Here is an 18,956-nt window from a genome sequence, read left to right as displayed (position 1 = left end):
ATACAACCTATAATACAACCTATAATACAACCTACTGTACAACCTATAATACATCCCATAATACAACCTATAATACAACCTATAATACAACCTATTATACATCCCATAATACATCCTATAATACAACCCATAATACAACCTATAATACAACCTACTGTACAACCTACTGTACAACCTATAATACATCCCATAATACAACCTACTGTACAACCTATAATACAACCTATAATACAACCTATAATACATCCCATAATACAACCTATAATACAACCTATAATACATCCCATAATACAACCTACTGTACAACCTATAATACAACCTATAATACAACCTATAATACATCCCATAATACAACCTATAATACAACCTATAATACATCCCATAATACAACCTACTGTACAACCTATAATACAACCTATGATACAACCTATAATCTACTGTACAACCTATAATACAACCTATAATACAACCTATAATACACCCTACTGTACAACCTATAATACAACCTATAATACAACCTATAATACAACCTACTGTACAACCTATAATACAACCTATAATACAACCTATAATACAACCTATAATTCAACCTATAATACATCCTATAATACAACCTATAATACAACCTATAATACATGACAGCATTGTACTGTACTCTACTGTACTCTACTGCATTGTACTGTACTGTACTCTACTCTACTCTACTGTACTGTACTCTACTGTACTCTACTGTATTGTACTGTACGGTACTCTCCTGTACTCTACTGTACTGTACTCTACTGTACTGTACTCTACTGTATTGTACTGTACGGTACTCTACTATACTCTAAACCACAACTGACATTGAGAGGAAAGCAAGTCAACATCATCCCCATAATTCAGAAAGTCTTTATTGTCCCATTGCCGGGTAGTGGTGGTTGCAGCAGCATACTGTACATCCGTAGTCTTTATTCTATAACCCAGTCGTTGTTTACAAGCTAGCGCCGTGGGCTAAAGAAATCCCTCTATTAAAATGTAGGCTGGAGTTAGGCTGAGCAGAATACTAGAGGACAAAGCTACACTACTTCAGTTTGACACGGTCCGACTGCAGTGCACACAGACTGCAGCATGGGTAATTCCCTCCCTGCTCATGCATCCATCCATCCACAGAGGTTACATAATCTGCCCGTCACTTTATTCAAATCAATTCACGAAGATAATGCCTGACTACACTGCAGCATTATTACCATGCAGCTCTTCTGCAGGACATCGATAACATCTCTGAATAGCTTAGTAAGCAAACTGAACAAGGAATACACTGGCTGGTAACACTTCATAATGACTTTCATTAAAAATATTTTTTTTTTACACATTCTTTTATAAATATTGTATATACATGTTTACAGGTTATTACAAATATAATACATTGGCAGACGATAGTATTTCTGGTTGTGTTTGACTCCCCGACACGTTCTGTCATTTAGACACCAAGAATATCGTCCTTATCTAATGATTAGAACAATTATAGCTGCTAATTAGGCCTATTATAATAACCCGACACTCATAATACACAGATTAATCTAATAAGAAATCCTTTAAGGCCTCTTCATTTCAATCAGATACTGTAGACGCAAACACGTCAAGCAATGCAACGTTTAAATAACACGCTTAACTGAGGATAATGTACAGGGAGGAAAATCTATACGAGAGACAACAACAAAAAATGTAATAAACGCCGAGCCATGTTGTGCAGAGTCAGTTTTCTATCAGAGTGTTGGCAGGTGAAATTGAAAATAGGGACCTCCTTTGTGAAAGAATACAGGTTGTTATGAAGGCAGGACATGATGTGGATAGCTATGAGATTAATATTTTACAAGGGAGACCTGTCCCAAGAAAGCTGCAATTCAAACATCAGACACATCAAATCAACAATACAGTTACATCATAGGCACGTCCCAAATGGCAAACTATTCCTTAACTAATTAGTGCCCCAGTGCACTAAATAGGGAATATGGTGTAATTTGGGAAAAGTCCAATAACAACTCATGGTCCACTACTCACCAGCGGAGGCGTCCCATATCCAGGTACCAGCCCATAGTAGAGACAGGTAGAGAACCGCTGCGTACAGGTAGAGCTCCAGCTTAGGAAGGGCTGCCTTGAGCCTCATGGTGGATCTCTGGCACTAAACACACACAGGGGACCTGAGGGGAAGGAAAAGGAGGATATTAGAACAGGCTAAAATGGTAGTAGGCATTATATATATAGATACAGAGAGAGAGAGAGAGAGAGAGAGAGAGAGAGAGAGAGAGAAAGAGAGAAGAGAGAGCAAGAAAGAGAGAGGGGAGAGAGAGAGAGGAGAGAGAAAGAGAGAGAGAAGAGAAAGAGAGAGAGAAGAGAAAGAGAGAGAGAGAGAAAGAGAGAGAGAGAGAGAGAGAGAGAACCACTTTGGAATGAAATTACAATACTGACCGGCTATGGAGAAGAATTCACCTCAAGGAGACGTTGACTATTCTCCGTAATACCAGTCGGTAGTGGTTCGAAACAACAACAACAAAAACACCCCATATTGAGTCTTGTTCATGAACATAATGTATTTTGCAAGCTTCTGTGTCAGTCACTGTCACAAAATATGCACACATTGCATAATAACTGTTAAACCATTTCAACCATTGCAACCATCCTGTGTAAAAGCCACAAAGTACTCAGTTCAAACGTTGAAAATAAGAGACTGATCTTTTTCATTTTTTTATGTGATATTGAACAAGCAACAAAAAAAAAGTGACTGTATTCCATTACTTCAGCATAAAGCAGTGTTTAGGTGCAATAGGTTGAAAGTAAGATGACAGGGAAAAACAACCATTGACACCTATAGAACTAAGCCTTGTATAACAATATGGTTCTGCTGTTATTGTAGCCTACAGTGCCTTCAGAGGGCATCACGCCCCTTGACTCATTCCCCATTTGTATTATTATTTTCTAAATTCTTCAAGCTCTGTCAAATTGGTTGTTGATCATTGCTAGACAACCATTTTCAGGTTTTGCCATATATTTTCAAGTAGTTTTAAGTAAAAATAATGTAACTTGGCCACTCAGGAACATTCACTGTCTTCTTGGTAAGCAACTCCAGTGTAGATTTGGCCTTGTGTTTTAAGTTATTGTCCTGCTGAAAGGTGAATTCATCTCCCAGTGTCTGGTGGAAAGCAGACTGAACCAGGTTTTCCTCTAGGATTGTTCCTGTGCTTAGCTCCATTCTGTTTATTTTTTATCCTAAAGAACTACCCACTCTTTCACAATTACAAGAATACCCAGAACATGATGCAGCCACCAGTATGCTTGCAAATATGGAGATTGGTACTCAGTAATGTGTTTTACATAACACTTTGTATTCAGGACAAAAGCTTTGCGATATTTTTTGAAGTATTACTTTAGTGCCTTGTTGCAAACACAATGCATGTTTTGGAATATTTGTATTCTGTACAAGCTTCCTTATTTTAAGTCTGTCAATTAGATTAGTATTGTGGAGTAACTACAATGTTATTGATCCATACTCAGTTTTCTCCTGTCACAGCCATTCAACTCTGTGCAGTAACTGTTTTAAAGTCACCATTGGCCTTTTGGTGAAATCCCTGAGTGGTTTCGTTCCTCTCCGGCAACTGAGTTAGAAAGAACGCCTGTATCTTTGTAGTGACTGGGTGTATTGATAGACCATCCAAAGTGTAATTAATAACTTGCTCAAATGGATATTCAATGTCTGCTTTTTTTTTATACCAATCTACCAATAGGTGCCGTTCTTTGCGAGGTATTGGAAAACCTCCCTGGTCTTTGTGGTTGAATCTGTGAATCTGCTCAACAGAGGGACTTTACAGATACAGTAAAATCTCAATTTTATAAATTTTCTGTAACACAACAAAATGTGGAAAAAGTCAAGGGTTGTGAATACTTTCTGAAGGCGTTGGACGTAACGTATTCTGTTTCTGTAAAATGCTACACAGGAACCTGAACTACGGCTAACATGCCATTTTACTTGGGAACTTTGGCTTACTTGAATTGCTAAACCTAGTCTTAAAAATGTTTTTTAAAAAGCCACAGAAGCTATTTGCATAACTTTGATCTTTGTTGATAATTGCAATCATAACAATTAGCCTTTTGGTGGCCCTTAGCAAGATTTGGTTGGGGGTTCCACTGTGCGGGCAACATTTTTTAGTGTCTCTTCTCTTGAAGGCAGAGAGAGAAAAAATACGTTTTAAAGTACATTTCCTGCAATTCTGTACATTTTGCCATGGGGCGTAAAGAAAAGGTTCACTTTGAAAGCACATTATCTGCACTTATATGCATTTTGCCATGGGGCGGAGAGACAATTTAGTAGTTTTACAACACCTTTCATGCGATTCTGAGACATTGTTGCAGTTTTACAACAGGTTTTCTGCAGTTCTACACATTTTGCCATAGGGCAGAGAGAAATCTTTGCAATTTTATAACACATTTTATACAATTCTACTTATTTTGCCATGGGGCGGAGAGAATTTTTTGCCGTTTTAAAGCTAATTTCCTGCAATTCTACACATTTTGCCATGACTTATGCCATGTTAATGATCTGAATGAGAGTGACTAACAACATGTATGTGGACCTGTGCCTGGTCTGTATTCAGCCATGATTACTACAAGTTTAGATAACTGTCTTGGCTCATTTACCAATCTAAAAATAGTTAGCTGACATGGCTAATTGAGTGACTGTCAGTGACTGACAAAACAAGAGAAAAAATGCTGATGCATAACCAAATGTCGAACTTGCACCTCATGTATTCTACTATTGTACTTTTAACAGTAAGTTGAGACCCTGACTGAGTTCCACATTTTTTAAAGAAAAAATAGGGGCGGGGGCCCTAATTATGCCCTGAGCTGACCCTGATTGCAATACAAGATATCTTGTACAGTTTGAAAATAAAATAGTCCTCCCTTATCAACGTCAACTGTAGGCCTACATTGTTTCACACACTGTTTCTAATTTGAAAACAATGAAAAATGGTAACAGTAGAAATGTGAGAACATTTTAACAACATAACATTGACAGTTGGATCTCTGGAAATGCTGGTCATATAAAGAACACTAAACATTCTCAATAAAAAAAAACGTTTTAAAAGTATATTTTCCTGTTAAGCTTCGGAGGGACAAGTCAGTGACAGCAGCAGACAGCGTGTTCTAAATTGGACTGTAACGCCTCACAAACTGCCCTGCTCAGAGTTCCCCAGAATCAGCACTGTCAGCTGAGCAATCCTACCTCCTCTCCTATTTTAGCCATAGATAGCAGTTGAGCTATCTCGCTCTCTCCACCACCGTACAGCAGCTGCAATGCTATGTGATATCTGCACTGAGACACATCGGGGAATAACACCACAGTGTAAATTAGCATCGCATAAAATGACCAAGAAAGGTGCACTGGAATACACCACTAGCTATAGGCCTAGACTGTGTTCATATTATGACTATAGTTGGAAGAATAACGCACCTGCGCTGGCATATACAAATAGGGTTATATGACCACACTGCACCAAGTTGAGAGAGTTAGATGGAGTTGGAATAACAAACCCAATTGCCAAGATCTTTTTATTGCCAAAGAAGAACTCCAGCTTCGGCTTGAGTGTGTTGCATACAAATTGAACGCTATTTAGCGGTAGGTCTATTGTCCTAAAACCGCCTACACTGCCAGCATGTAACGATACATTGTTGCAGTAAAATTCTACCGCATTTCTATGCGATTATGTCACAGTCATCCGATAGCGCACCTGTTCTACTGACCTTTCTATCCGCTTCTCAGCCACAGGACAGGTTACAAGGTGTATTGCTGTCCCTCTTTCCAAAATGTCCAAAAAAGAAGAAGTTAAAGGGGTTTGGGTTTGTAAAGCGTTTTGTTTTTCTAATTCATTCGTCCCTGCTTTTGGTAACGCCTGTGCCGTACCCCCTGTGATAGCCAGGCGCAGCAGTTGAGGATGTTGCAAACTAGGGTGTGGGTGGGGGTGTGGGTGTGGGTGCCACTCTGCGGGATATATTTATCTTTTTCAGAACTGCGCCGCAGTGAGAGGTGGTCCAGTGACTGCCTGTCAAAACGGACGCAGGTTCCACAGCGCAGAGAGGAGACAAATGGAATAGATACTGTCGCAGCCTATTCTCACAGGATGATGGTTCTGCTATATCATATTCCATAGTCTACATGAATGTTCATACATTGAACTGATACGCTACCCACTGGTCACACCACGTCATTTCGACGTGGGGAATTGGGTAAAACTTGGTTGAGACGTTCATCAATGAGATTACAAGCTATATTCACCCAGTCAAAAGTGAGTTGAATTTCCAATGTGTTATCACTTTGCTTTCAACCATCTAAAAATACAACCAAATTCCAATGGAAAAACAATGTCTGATTTTTGGTTTAGTTGTCATCCAAATGTCTTTCACTGCGTTTTCAACCATTTGAAAGCACAGCAAAGTTCAAATGGGATAACACAACGTCAGATATTTTTGTTTATATTTTTGAAAAGAGATTGTGTTATCACTGTGCTTCATCTAATAGCAGAACCAAATGACCTGGATTGCAGTTGAGATTACATTAAAGTACATGGGGCAACTGATCAATGCCATTCGAGATTCTGCGCAGATTATTATATTAATTGTGAAGATCTCGACAGACCTGCAACTATCTATACCTGCTATCAAATCCATCGTTATTGGTCGGCGTACACATATTTTGCAGATGTTATCGCAGGTGCAGTGAAATGCTTATGTTTCTAGCTCCATTAGTGCAGTAATACCGAACAATACAAAACAATACACACAAAGAAATATTAGAATGAACAATGTCAGAGTCCGGAATATAAATACAGTACCAGTAAAAAGTTTGGACACACCTACTCATTCAAGGGTTTTTCTTTATTTTTACTATTTTCTACATTGTAGAATAATAGTGAAGACATCAAAACTATGAAATAACAAATATGGAATCATGGAGTAACCAAAAAAATCAAAATATATCTTCAAAATAGCCACCCTTTGCCTTGATGAAAGCTTTGCACACTCTTGGCATTCTCTCAACCAGCTTCACCTGGAATGCTTTTCCAACGGTCTTGAACGAGTTCCCACATATGCTGAGCACTTGTTGGCTTCTTTTTCTTCACTCTGTTTCAGCTTCATGAGAATGATATCCACAGGATCAGGCTATGTATGTTGTTTGTTGTTGAAAGCTGAAAGCTGAACGAAATACCTTTTTTTTTTTTAAGTTGACAGTGTTTCCTTGAAAATTTTGTTTTTATATACTTGTATTTCATTTTGGAACCTGCGACTCTGTTGGGCTTAACTGCTGTGAGCGCGCTGTCTGTCCTGGGATCCTGCCAGATTCCACATAGGGGGAGAGACACGGAAGCCCAGCTAGCCTAGCTGGCTCGGCAGACTCAAATGGAGGTCGCTATTGAACGTTTCCAGCGCTGCAGGAGCTGTATTTACTTTGCTTTGTTCCGGAATGATCTGGACCACGCTGACTTTCAATGTAGCAATTCCTTGCTTGTGGAGAACTACAGTAGCGAAGTGGCTACTCTTAGAAAGCATGTAGCAAACCTACACAAGCTACTGGGGGAACCACGCCTGCCTACTTTTTAAATTTCTTCCACCCCGGCTCTCCACGGCCGACTGGCTGGTGCTCAGCAGGGATCCTTCCCTGAAGGGATCTCCCCCTTCCCTGGAGAACGGAACTGTTCTCGACCCAACCAATCAGCCATGGAGGTATGTCACTCGCCGTGAAAGTCGAAGAAAGCGTCCTCTGGCAACGGGGACCTCCTTAGAGACGTTAAGCCCGGACCGGACACAGACCAGAAACAGCTTTGTCGCCCTGGATCCAGAGGTTCCGGCGCCCTCTTCCTTAAGGGCTTCCCATTCGATATTGGATTCGGAGGTACCTGCGTCTTTATCCTCTGTTCTGTCACCCTCTCCAGTGGCTTCTACATCTGGTTCAGATTCTCAGCACTCACACCCTCATCAGACCGTGAGACTGCCTGAGAGAGACACCTTTCCATTCAACATCACCAGCTGTCATCATCGGCAGCTCTATGGTGAGAAACATCTCGGTCCCCAATGCAAAAACCCAGTGCTACCCATGAGCACGAGTACAGAACATAAAAAGGCTGCTTCCGACTGTTCTACCACAGATGCCGGGAGCTGATGCTGTCATAGTCCATGTAGGGTCAAACGACATCAGGAGGGCTAGCTCGGAACATCTGAAAATTGATTTTAAAGAACTGATTTTAGCATTAAAAAACTCCAAAAAATGGCCAATCATTTCAGGTCCAGTACCATCGTTGGGCTACGGGTGTGAAAGATTCCACAGGCTACTGGCATAAAACATCTGTCTTAAAGATTACTGTAACTCTGCTGGAATCCCTTTTATGGATAACTTTGACACCTTCTGGAAACAGAAGATACTCTACAGGAATGACGGAGTCCACCCAAATCATCTTGGCTCCTGTACTCTGTCTCCGCATTTCATGGCTGCGTGGAAACAATGACTTATCAATGACCCAAGAGGAGCTCAGTTAATCCCAACCATTGTGACAATGAGTCGTCATAATGCTGCATCAAATGTACATTATCCTAGGGGCATTGGCAGATACAATGTAAGTAAATTAAATTGTGTCCCTCTAACTGCCCTGAATACCTCTGTTGATCCTACAGCTATTGTATGCAGTAATCATGAGCCTATGAACCAGAGTTATACTGTTAGCACTGAGTAGGTGTGCCACTGTGTGCAGCTCACCCTGCACTATCAGCTCAAACATAAATAACATGAGTAGGTCTACTTCTGATAAACTTCCCAGTAAAGCATTAAAAACAATCAAGCAACCCAGAAACTGCAAAAAATATCCCATATTAACATATGCAGCCTGAGAAACAAGGTCCTTAAAGTCAATAACTTGCTTGTAACAGATGACATTAATATTCTGACTATCTCTGAAACTCACTAAGATTATACAGTGGCTTGCAAAAGTATTCACCCCCTTGGCATTTTTCATATTTTGTTGCCTTACAACCTGTAAAAAAAAGATTTTGGGGGGTTTGCATCATTTGATTTACACAGAATGCCTACCACTTTGAAGATGCAAAATAAAAAAAATTGTGAAACAAACAAGAAGACAAAAAAACTGAAAACTTGAGCGTGCATAACTATTCAACCCCCCCCCCCAAAGTCAATACTTTATAGAGCCACCTTTTGCAGCAATTACAGCTGCAAGTCTTTTGGGGTATGTCTCTATAAGCTTGACACATCTTGCCACTGGGATTTATGCCCATTCTTCAAGGCAAAACTTCTCCAGCTCCTTCAAGTTGGATGGGTTTCACTGGTGTACCGCAATCTTTAAGTCATACCACAGATTCTCAATTGGATTGAGGTCTGGGCTTTGACTAGGCCATTCCGAGATATTTCAATGTTTCCCCTTAAACCACTTGAGTGTTGCTTTAGCAGTATGCTTAGGGTCATTGTCATGCTGGAAGGTGAACCTCCATCCCAGTCTCAAATCTCTGGAAGATTGAAACAGGTTTCCCTCAAGAATTTCCCTGTATTTAGCGCCGTCCATCATTCCTTCAATTCTGACTAGTTTCCCAGTCCCTGCCGGTGAAAAACATTCCCACAGCATGATGCTGCCACCACCATGCTTCACTGTGGGGATGGTGTTCTCGGGGAGATTAGAGGTGTTGAGTTTGCGCCAGACATAGCGTTTTCCTTGATGGCCAAAAAGCTCAATTTTAGTCGCATCTGACCAGAATACCTTCTTCCATATGTTTGGGGAGTCTCCCACATGCCTTTTGGCGAACACAAACGTGTTTGCTTATTTTTTTTCTTTAAGCAATGGCTTTTTTCTGGCCACTCTTCCTTAAAGCCCAGCTCTGTGGAGTGTACGGCTTAAAGTGGTCCTATGGACAGATACTCCAATCTCCGCTGTGGAGCTTTGCAGCTCCTTCAGGGTTATCTTTGGTCTCTTTGTTGCCTCTCTGATTAATGCCCTCCTTGCCTGGTCCGTGAGTTTTGGTGGGCGGCCCTCTCTTGGTAGGTTTGTTGTGGTGCCATATTCTTTCAATTTTTTTAATAATGGATTTAATGGTGCTCCGTGGGATGTTTAAAGTTTCAGATATTTTTTTATAACCCAACCCTGATCTGTACTTCTCCACAACTTTGTCCCTGACCTGTTTGGAGAGTTCCTTGGTCTTCATGGTGCCGCTTTCTTGGTGGTGCCCCTTGCTTAGTGGTGTTGCAGACTCTGGGGCCTTTCAGAACAGGTGTATACTGAGATCATGTGACAGATCATGTGACACTTAGATGGCACACAGGTGGACTTTATTTAACTAATTATGTAACTTCTGAAGGTAATTGGTTGCACCAGATCTTATTTAAGGGCTTCATAGCAACGTGGGTGAATACATATGCACAAACCACTTTTCCATTTTTAAGTAATTATTTTCATTTCACTTCACCACTTTGGACTATTTTATGTATGGCCATTACATGCAATCCAAATAAAAATCAATTTAAATTACAGGTTTTAATGCAACAAAATAGGAAAAATGCCAAGGTGGATGAATACTTTTGCAAGGCACTGTACCTTTGATGATACAGTGGTAGCAATACATGGTTATAACATCTACCGAAAAGACAGAAATGCCAACGGGGGCGGTGTTGCCGTCGATATTCAGAACCAGATTCCTGTCAAGCTTAGAGACGATTTTATGTTAAATACTATTGAAATAATACGGCTACAGGTTCATCTGCCTCAACTTAAGCCCATTGTTGTGGGAACCTGCTATAGACCACCAAGTGGTCCTTCCCTTCCCTGTGGCTCAGTTGGTAGAGCATGGTGTTTGCAACGCCAGCATGGTGTGTGCAACGCCAGGGTTGTCGGTTTGATTCCCACGGGGGGCCAGTACAATTTTTTTTTTAATGAAATGTATGTATTCACTACTGTAAGTCGCTCTGGATAAGAGTGTCTGCTAAATGACTAAAATGTAAATGTAAGTGCTAACAGTCAGTAAGTATCTGGATAATATGTATATTTTGTCTGTGATTTAAATATTGACTGGCTCTCATCAAGCCGCCCACTCAAGAAAAAACTTCAAACTGTAACCAGTGCCTGCAACCTGGTTCAGGTTGTGTCAGTCAACCTACCAGGGTATTTATAAACAGCACAGGAATGAAATCATCAACATGTATTGATCACATCTTTACTAATGCTGCAGATTTTTTTTTTAAAGCAGTATCCAATTCCATAGGATGTAGTGATCACAATATAGTAGCCATATCTACTGTAGGAAAACCAAAGTTCCAAAGGCTGGGCCTAATATAGTGTAAGAGGTCATACAACAAGTTTTGTAGTGATTTATATGTTGATGGTGTAAAGAATATTTGCTGGTCTGTGTTGTGTAATGAGGAGCAATCAGCTGCACTTGACACATTTATGGAATTGCTTATTCCATTTACTAATAAGCACTCACCGATTAAGAAAATGACTGTAAAAACTGTTAAATCCCCTTGGATTGATGAGGAATTGAAAAATTGTATGGTTGAGAGGAATGAGGCAAAAGGTATGGCAAATAAGTCTGGCAGTCCAACTGATTGGCAAATATAATGCAAATTAAGAAATCATGTTACTATACTAAATAAAAATAAACTATACTATGAAACAAAAATAAATGATATAAAGAAGGATGAAAAAAACTTTGAAGCTCCTTAAATGACATCTGGGGGAAAAATGATAACTAGGCTCCATCATTCACTGAATCAGAAGCTCATTTATCACAAAACCCAATGATATTGCCAACTACTTTAATTAATTTTTCATTGGCAAGATAAGCAAACTTAGGTATGACATGCCAGCAACAAACACTGACACTACACATCCAAGTATATTTGACCAAATTATGAAAAACAAGAATTGTACTTTTGAATTCCATGTAAAGTAAGTGTAGAAGAGGTAAACAAATTATTGTTGTCTATCAACAATGACAAGCCACCGGGGTCTGACAATCTGGATGGAAAATTACTGAGGATAATAACAGACGATATTGCCACTCCTATTTGCCACATCTTTATTTAAGCCTACTAGACAGTGTGTGCCCTCAGGCCTAGAGGGAAGCTAAAGTCATTCCGCTACTGTCACACTCCTCTTCGTCAGAAGATATGTTGAAATCGCTGTCGGACAAAGTGGACCAATATGCAGCGGATTGCGTGCTCATCATCATTTATTTTAAATGTGAACACGAGGAAAAAACAATAAACAAAACTCACGACAGGGACAGTGTCGCAGGCTAAACAAAAGCAGTGCTAACATACAACTACCCACAAGTGACAAACGAAACACACACCTACTTATAGGACACCCAATCAGAGGCAACTAGAAACACCTGCCTCCAATTGAGAGTCCAGCAACCAAATCTGCACATAGAAAACTTAACCTAGAACCTACTCATACTAAAACATACACCACAAAACCCCGGAACACATAAATAACACACCCCTCTAAGCTATACACAAAAAAAAACACCATACAAAACAAACGCCCACGCCACGCCCTGACCAAATAATACAAATAATCCTCTATACTGGTCAGGATGTGACAGCTACCCAAGAATAGTAAAGCCGCCTTTACTGGCTCAAATAGCCAACCAATCAGCCTGTTACCAACCCTTAGTAAACTTCTGGGGGAAAAATGCTGTTTGACCAGATACAATGCAGTAAACAAATTGATAACAGACTTTCAGCACGCTTATAGGGAAAGACACTCAACAAGCACAGCACTTAGACAAATGACTGATGATTAGCTGAGAGAAATTGATGATAAAATCATTGTGGGGGCTGTCTTGTTGCTTCAGTGCAGCTTTTGACATTATTGATCATAGTCTGCTGCTGGAAAAATGTATGTGTTATGACTTTACACCCCCTGCTGTACTGTGGATAAAGAGTTACTTGTCTAACAGAACACAGAGGGTGTTCTTAATGGAAGCCTCTCCAACATAATCCAGGTAGAATCAGGAATTCCCCCAGGGTAGCTGTTTTGACCTCTTACTTTTTTCAATCTTTACTAACGACATGCCACTGGCTTTGAGTACAGCCAGTGTGTCTATGTATGTGGATGACTCAACACTATACACATCAGCTACTACAGCAACTGAAATGACTGCAACACTTAACAAAGAGCTGCAGTCAATTTCAGAATGGTAGTAAGAAATAAGTTATTCCTAAATATTTCCAAAACTTAAAGCATTGTATTTGGGACAAATTGTTCACTAAACCCTAAACCTCAACTAGATCTCGTAATGAATAATGTGGAAATTTAGCAAGTTGAAGATTGTAAACTGCCATGGTCAAAACATATTGATACAACAGTAGCTAAGATTGGGAGAAGTCTGTCCATAATAAAGTGTTACTCTGCCTTCTTAACAACACTACCAACAAGGCAGGTCCTACAGGCCCTGGTTTTGTCGCACCTTGACTACTGTTCAGTCCTGTGATCAGGTGCCACAAAGAGGGACTTAGGAAAATTGCAGTTGGCTCAGAACAAGGCAGCACGGCTGGTCCTTAAATGTACACAGAGAGCTAACGTTAATAACATGCATGTCAATCTCTCATGTCTCAAAGTAGAAGAGAGATTGACTTCATCACTACTTGTTTTTGTAAGAGGTGTTGACAAGCTGAATGTACCGAGCTGTCTGCTTAAAATACTGGCACACAGCTCAGACACCTAAGCATACCCCACAAGACATGCCCTCAAAGGTCTCTTCACAGTCCTCAAGTCCAGAACAGACTATGGGAGGCACAAAGTACTACATAGAGACATGGCTACATGGAACTCTATTCCACATCAGGTTATGCAAGCAGTAGAAAAAAACAGGTAAAAAATACACCTTATCGAACAGCGGGGACTGTGAAGAGACACACACAAAGGTACAAACACATGCATACGCATCCATTGTAATATTGCTGTATGGCGGTATTAAACATTCTGTATTGTAGATATGTAGTGGTGTAACGTTGTTAATGTCATATGGTGCACTGTTTTATCTTTTGTTTTATGTGTAATGTAAGTGATTTAATAAATTTGGACCCCAGGAAGAGTAGCGGTTGCTTTGGCAGCCGCTAATGGGGATCCCTAAAAAATACAAATACAAAACTCATCCCACAGTCTTGAAGGAGTTCCCACATATGCTGAGCACTTGTTGGCTGCATTTGCTTCACTCTGCGGTCCAATTCATCTCAAACCATCACAATAGGTTTGAGGACGGGTGATTTTGGAGGCCAGCTCATCTGATGCAGCACTCCATCACTCTCCTTCTTGGTCAAATAGCCCTTACACAGCCTGGAGGTGTGTTTTGGGTCATTGTCCTGTTGAAAAACAAATGATACTCCCACTAAGCTCAAACCAGATGGGATGGCATTTCCCTGCAGAATGCTGTAGTAGCCATGCTGGTTAAGTATGCCTTGAATTCTAAATAAATCACTGACAGTGTCACCAGCAAAGCACTCCAACACCATCACACATCCTCTTCCATGCTTCATGGTGTGAACCACACATGCGGAGATCATCCGTTCACCTACTCTGCGTCTCACAAAGACATAGTGGAAATCTCACATTTGGACTCATCAGACCAAAGGACAGATTTCCACCGGTCTAATGTCTATTGCTCTTGTTCTTGGACTAAGCAAGTCTCTTCTTCTTATTGGTGTCCTTTAGTAGTGATTTCTGTGCAGCAATTTGACCATGACATTTTGATTCATGTAGTCTCCTCTGAACAGTTGATGTTGAGATGTGTCTGTTACTTGAACTCTGTGAAGAATTTATTTGGCCTGCAATTTCTGAGGCTGGTAACTCTAACTTATCATCTGCAGCAGAGGTAACTCTGGGTCTTCCTTTCCTGTGAAGGAAAGGAAGAGCCAGTTTCCCTCATGAGAGCCAGTTTCATCATAGTGCTTGATGGGTTTTGCGACTGCAGTTTTAAAGTTCTTGAAATTTTCCGTATTGACTGACCTTCATGTCTTAAAGTAATGATGGACTGTCGTTTCTCTTTGCTTACTTGAGCTGTTCTTGCCATAATATGGACTTTGGTTTTTTACCAAATAGGGCTATCTTCTGTATACCACCTTGTCACAACACAACTGACTGACTCAAACACATTAAAAATGTACTTTTAACAAGGCACACCTGTTAATTGAAATGCACCTACCTCACGAAGCTGGTTGAGAGAAAGCCAAGAGTGTGCAAAGATTTCATCAAGGCAAAGGGTGGCTACCTTGAAGAATCTCAAATATAAAATATATCTTGATTTGTTTAACATTTTTGGAAGTATTCCCACAATGAATAGAGAGACAAAAAATATTATGCAAATGTTAGTAAGGTTTGAAATTTGTATGTTTTAGTCAAACATTATATCTGTTTGGGCTTCTTGCGGTCAATTTGCAATTATTTGTAATTATGTTCAGGCCCCCCGACCATTCACTCAAGAACAAATCGGCCCTCAGCTGAATATAGTTGAACATCCCTAAGAAGAAATGTATAGTAACAGTATCCTCAAAATGTGCCCAAGGATCTGTTACTCATTTTAAGGTTGAATGTTACATTTGTTTGTAAGAAAGCTTTATGCTATTTTGTCACGCCTGCTCCAGTACTCTCTCCCTGGTGTTCGAGGGCGGCAGGCTGCCCAGCGCTGCGCACTCCTGCCACCATCATAACGCACACCCGCTTCCCTCGTCACGCGCATCAGCGAATATTTGGACTCACCTGGACTTTTATTACAGGTGATCCCTATATTTGTCAGTTCTCCAGCTCTGTTCCCCGCTGCTGTATTTATTGGCGTATGTCCTTATGTTACCCGGTGCTGGCGCTGTGCCTGTCCTGTTCTATGTCCGTTCCAAATTAAATGTTGACTCCTCGTACTTGCTTCTCATATCCAGCGTCGGTTCTTACAGAATGCAGCAGCCATCAAATGGGGAGTGCTGTCTTTTCGGTTGGTGGTGACCGCGGGTCCGGTGGCTGCCGCCGATGGAACCGGGGGTTCCTTAGCTGGAACGTCGGGCGTCCATGCCCTAGCCGGCTCGAGAGGTTTCCTTGCCATGGTTGGCTCGGCAGGCGCACATCCCACGTCAGGCCTCAGCCGGATCGTCAGGTTTTTACGCCTCAGATGGCTCACCAGGCTCCCACGTCCCAGCGGGAACGTCAGGCTATCACGCCTCAACCGGATTGCCAGGCTCCACGCCCTATGCCTCCGCCGTCGGGGGGGGGGGGGGGAGTGTACTGTCACGCATGCTCCCGCTCTCTCCCCCTTGCGCTCCAGGGCGCCAGGCTGTCCAGCACTGCGCAATCCTGCCACCATCATTATGCACACCTGCTTCCCTCGCCACGCGCATCAGCGATTTTTCTGGACTCCATCACCTGTTATATTACCTCCACTATATTTCAGTTCCCCAGATCTGTTCCCCGCTGCTGTATTAATTGGCGTATGTCCTTATGTTACCCGGTGCTGGCGCTGTGCCTGTCCTGTTCTATGTCCGTTCCAAATTAAATGTTGTCTCCAACGTCGGTTCTTACATATTTACAGTAATACAAAAGTAATATTGAATTGTTTGTTTGACAACTCAACCACATTTGAAAGAGTTTTATATTCTGCTTGGATAGTTCCAGTTCAATCTGTGCTGGTGACGTAGTCTGGCTTTAATTCCAGTTTGTCAACAAATTAATCCTTGATACGTTGGATTGACGTCTCCATCTCAACCAAAAATCTAAATGAAAGAACATGACGAATTCAACTCGAACTTTCAATAAAGTTAGATTTGATTTAGTCCTATTCAACTTTTATTTTTGGTTGAGATGGAGACTTGAATCCAACATATCAAGGATTCATTTGTAGACAAAGTACTATTTGAGAAGGTATTTGGTGTCTAGTAGTAACTAACCCAGTTGAATGAAGATCTAACTGTTCGTACCTGCCATAGGCTACTAGACACCAAATACCCAGATAACTGTAAACCAGACATGTCCTAAGCTATTAGACACCAAATACCCAGATAACTGTATAATACCCAGATAACTGTATAATAGCCAGATATCTGTATAATGCCCAGATTACTGTATAATACCCAGATAACTGTAAACCAGACATGCCCTAGGCTACTAGACACCAAATACACAGATACATGTAAAATACCCAAATAAATGTATAATACCCAGATAACTGTATAATAACCAGATAACCGTATAATAACCAGATAACTGTAAAATACCCAGATAACTATAAAATAACCAGATAACTGTATAATATCCAGATAACTGTAAATTAACCAGATAACTGTATAATGCCCAGATAACAGTATAATGCCCAGATAACTGTATAATGCTCAGATAACTGTATAATTCCCAGATATCTGTATAATACACAGATAACTGTAAACCAGACATGCCCTAGGCTACTAGACACCAAATACCCAGATAAATGTAAAATACCCAAATAAATGTAAAAATAACTGTAAAATAACCAGATATCTGTATAATGCCCAGATAACTGTATAATAACCAGATAACTGTAAAATACCCAGATAACTGTATAATACCCAGATAACTGTCAAATAACCAGATAACTGTAAAATAACCAGATAACTGTATAATAACCAGATAACTGTAAAATACCCAGATAACTGTATAATAACCAGATAACTGTAAAATAACCAGATAACTGTATAATAACCAGATAACTGTAAAATACCCAGATAACTGTATAATAACCAGATAACTGTAAAATAACCAGATAACTGTATAATAACCAGATAACTGTAAAATACCCAGATAACTGTAAAATACCCAGATAACTGTATAATAACCAGATAACTGTAAAATAACCAGATAACTGTAAACCAGACATGCCCTAGGCTACTTGACACCAAATACCCAGATAACTGTATAATAACCAGATAGCTGTATAATGCCCAGATAACTGTATAATAACTAGATAACTGTATAATAACCAGATAACTGGAAAATAACCAGATAACTGTATAATAACCAGATAACTGTATAATAACCAGATAACTGTAAAATGCCCAGATAACTGTATAATAACCAGATAACTATAAAATAACCAGATATCTGTATAATACCCAGATAACTGTATAATAACCAGATAACTGTATAATAACCATATAACTATATAATTCCCAGATAACTGTATAATAACCAGATAACTGTATAATAACCAGATATCTGTATAATGCCCAGATAACTGTATAATAACCAGATAACTGTAAAATACCCAAATAAATGTATACCAGACATGCCTAGACTACTCAAGTCTCTGATAGCCTTTACCTCTGGCAACCTGGGGAGCCACAATATCCACTATTATTCTGGTTCAGATTATGTTCCATGTTTAGGCTCCCGAGTGGCGCAGCGGTCTAAGGCACTGCATCTCAGTGCGAGAGGTGTCACTACAGTCCCTGGTTCAAATCCATCTGATGACAAATGACATCTGGCCGTGATTGGGAGTCCCATAGGGCGGTGCACAATTGGCCCAGCGTCATCTGGGTTTGGCCCGGGGTAGGCTGTCATTGTAAATAAGAATTTGTTCTTAATTGACTTGCCTATTTAAATAAAGGTTACATAAAAAAAATATATAGGCTATCCATATGTAAATCAGGCTACTAAAACCAGGGTGTGTCCTAGTACATACAGTAGACTCATAGGGCTATGTACAATGTGGCTCTAGGTTTAGCCTATCATCACCACTATCAGAAGACCAAGCCTCCTGTGAACAAACCAGACCATGTGCATCATCCTCCCCATCTGTCAATACCACTTGAGGGAAGGGGGACACCTAGTCAGTTGTACAACTGAAATGTGTCTTCCGCATTTAACCCAACCCCTCTGAATCAGAGAGGTGCGGAGGACTGCTTTAACCCAACC

The 18,956-nt window shown here is 40.4% G+C and overlaps 1 protein-coding gene across 4 annotated transcripts in view; it reads right to left on the bottom strand.

Moving 5' to 3' along the window:
* Positions 1 to 16,211, bottom strand: part of hhatla (hedgehog acyltransferase like, a) — a 35,448-nt gene extending 19,237 nt beyond the window's left edge. Inside the window, exons 1-2 of one of the 4 annotated variants that reach the window (XM_082960657.1) lie at positions 15,786 to 16,211; positions 2,041 to 2,180 (exon numbers count right to left, since the gene is read on the bottom strand). In XM_082960657.1, the coding sequence (XP_082816783.1) occupies positions 2,041 to 2,146 (106 nt within the window). In that variant the 5' untranslated portion in view covers positions 2,147 to 2,180; positions 15,786 to 16,211. 4 annotated transcript variants of the gene reach the window in all.
* Between the last annotated feature and the right edge of the window lie 2,745 nt (positions 16,212 to 18,956).

This window comes from Salmo salar, chromosome 14 (assembly GCF_965601325.2).
Source record: "Salmo salar chromosome 14, fSalSal1, whole genome shotgun sequence".
Taxonomy (NCBI): Eukaryota; Metazoa; Chordata; class Actinopteri; order Salmoniformes; family Salmonidae; genus Salmo; species Salmo salar.
The sequence above is the reverse complement of the archived record's forward strand: the minus strand, read 5'-3'. Positions and strand labels throughout refer to the sequence as shown.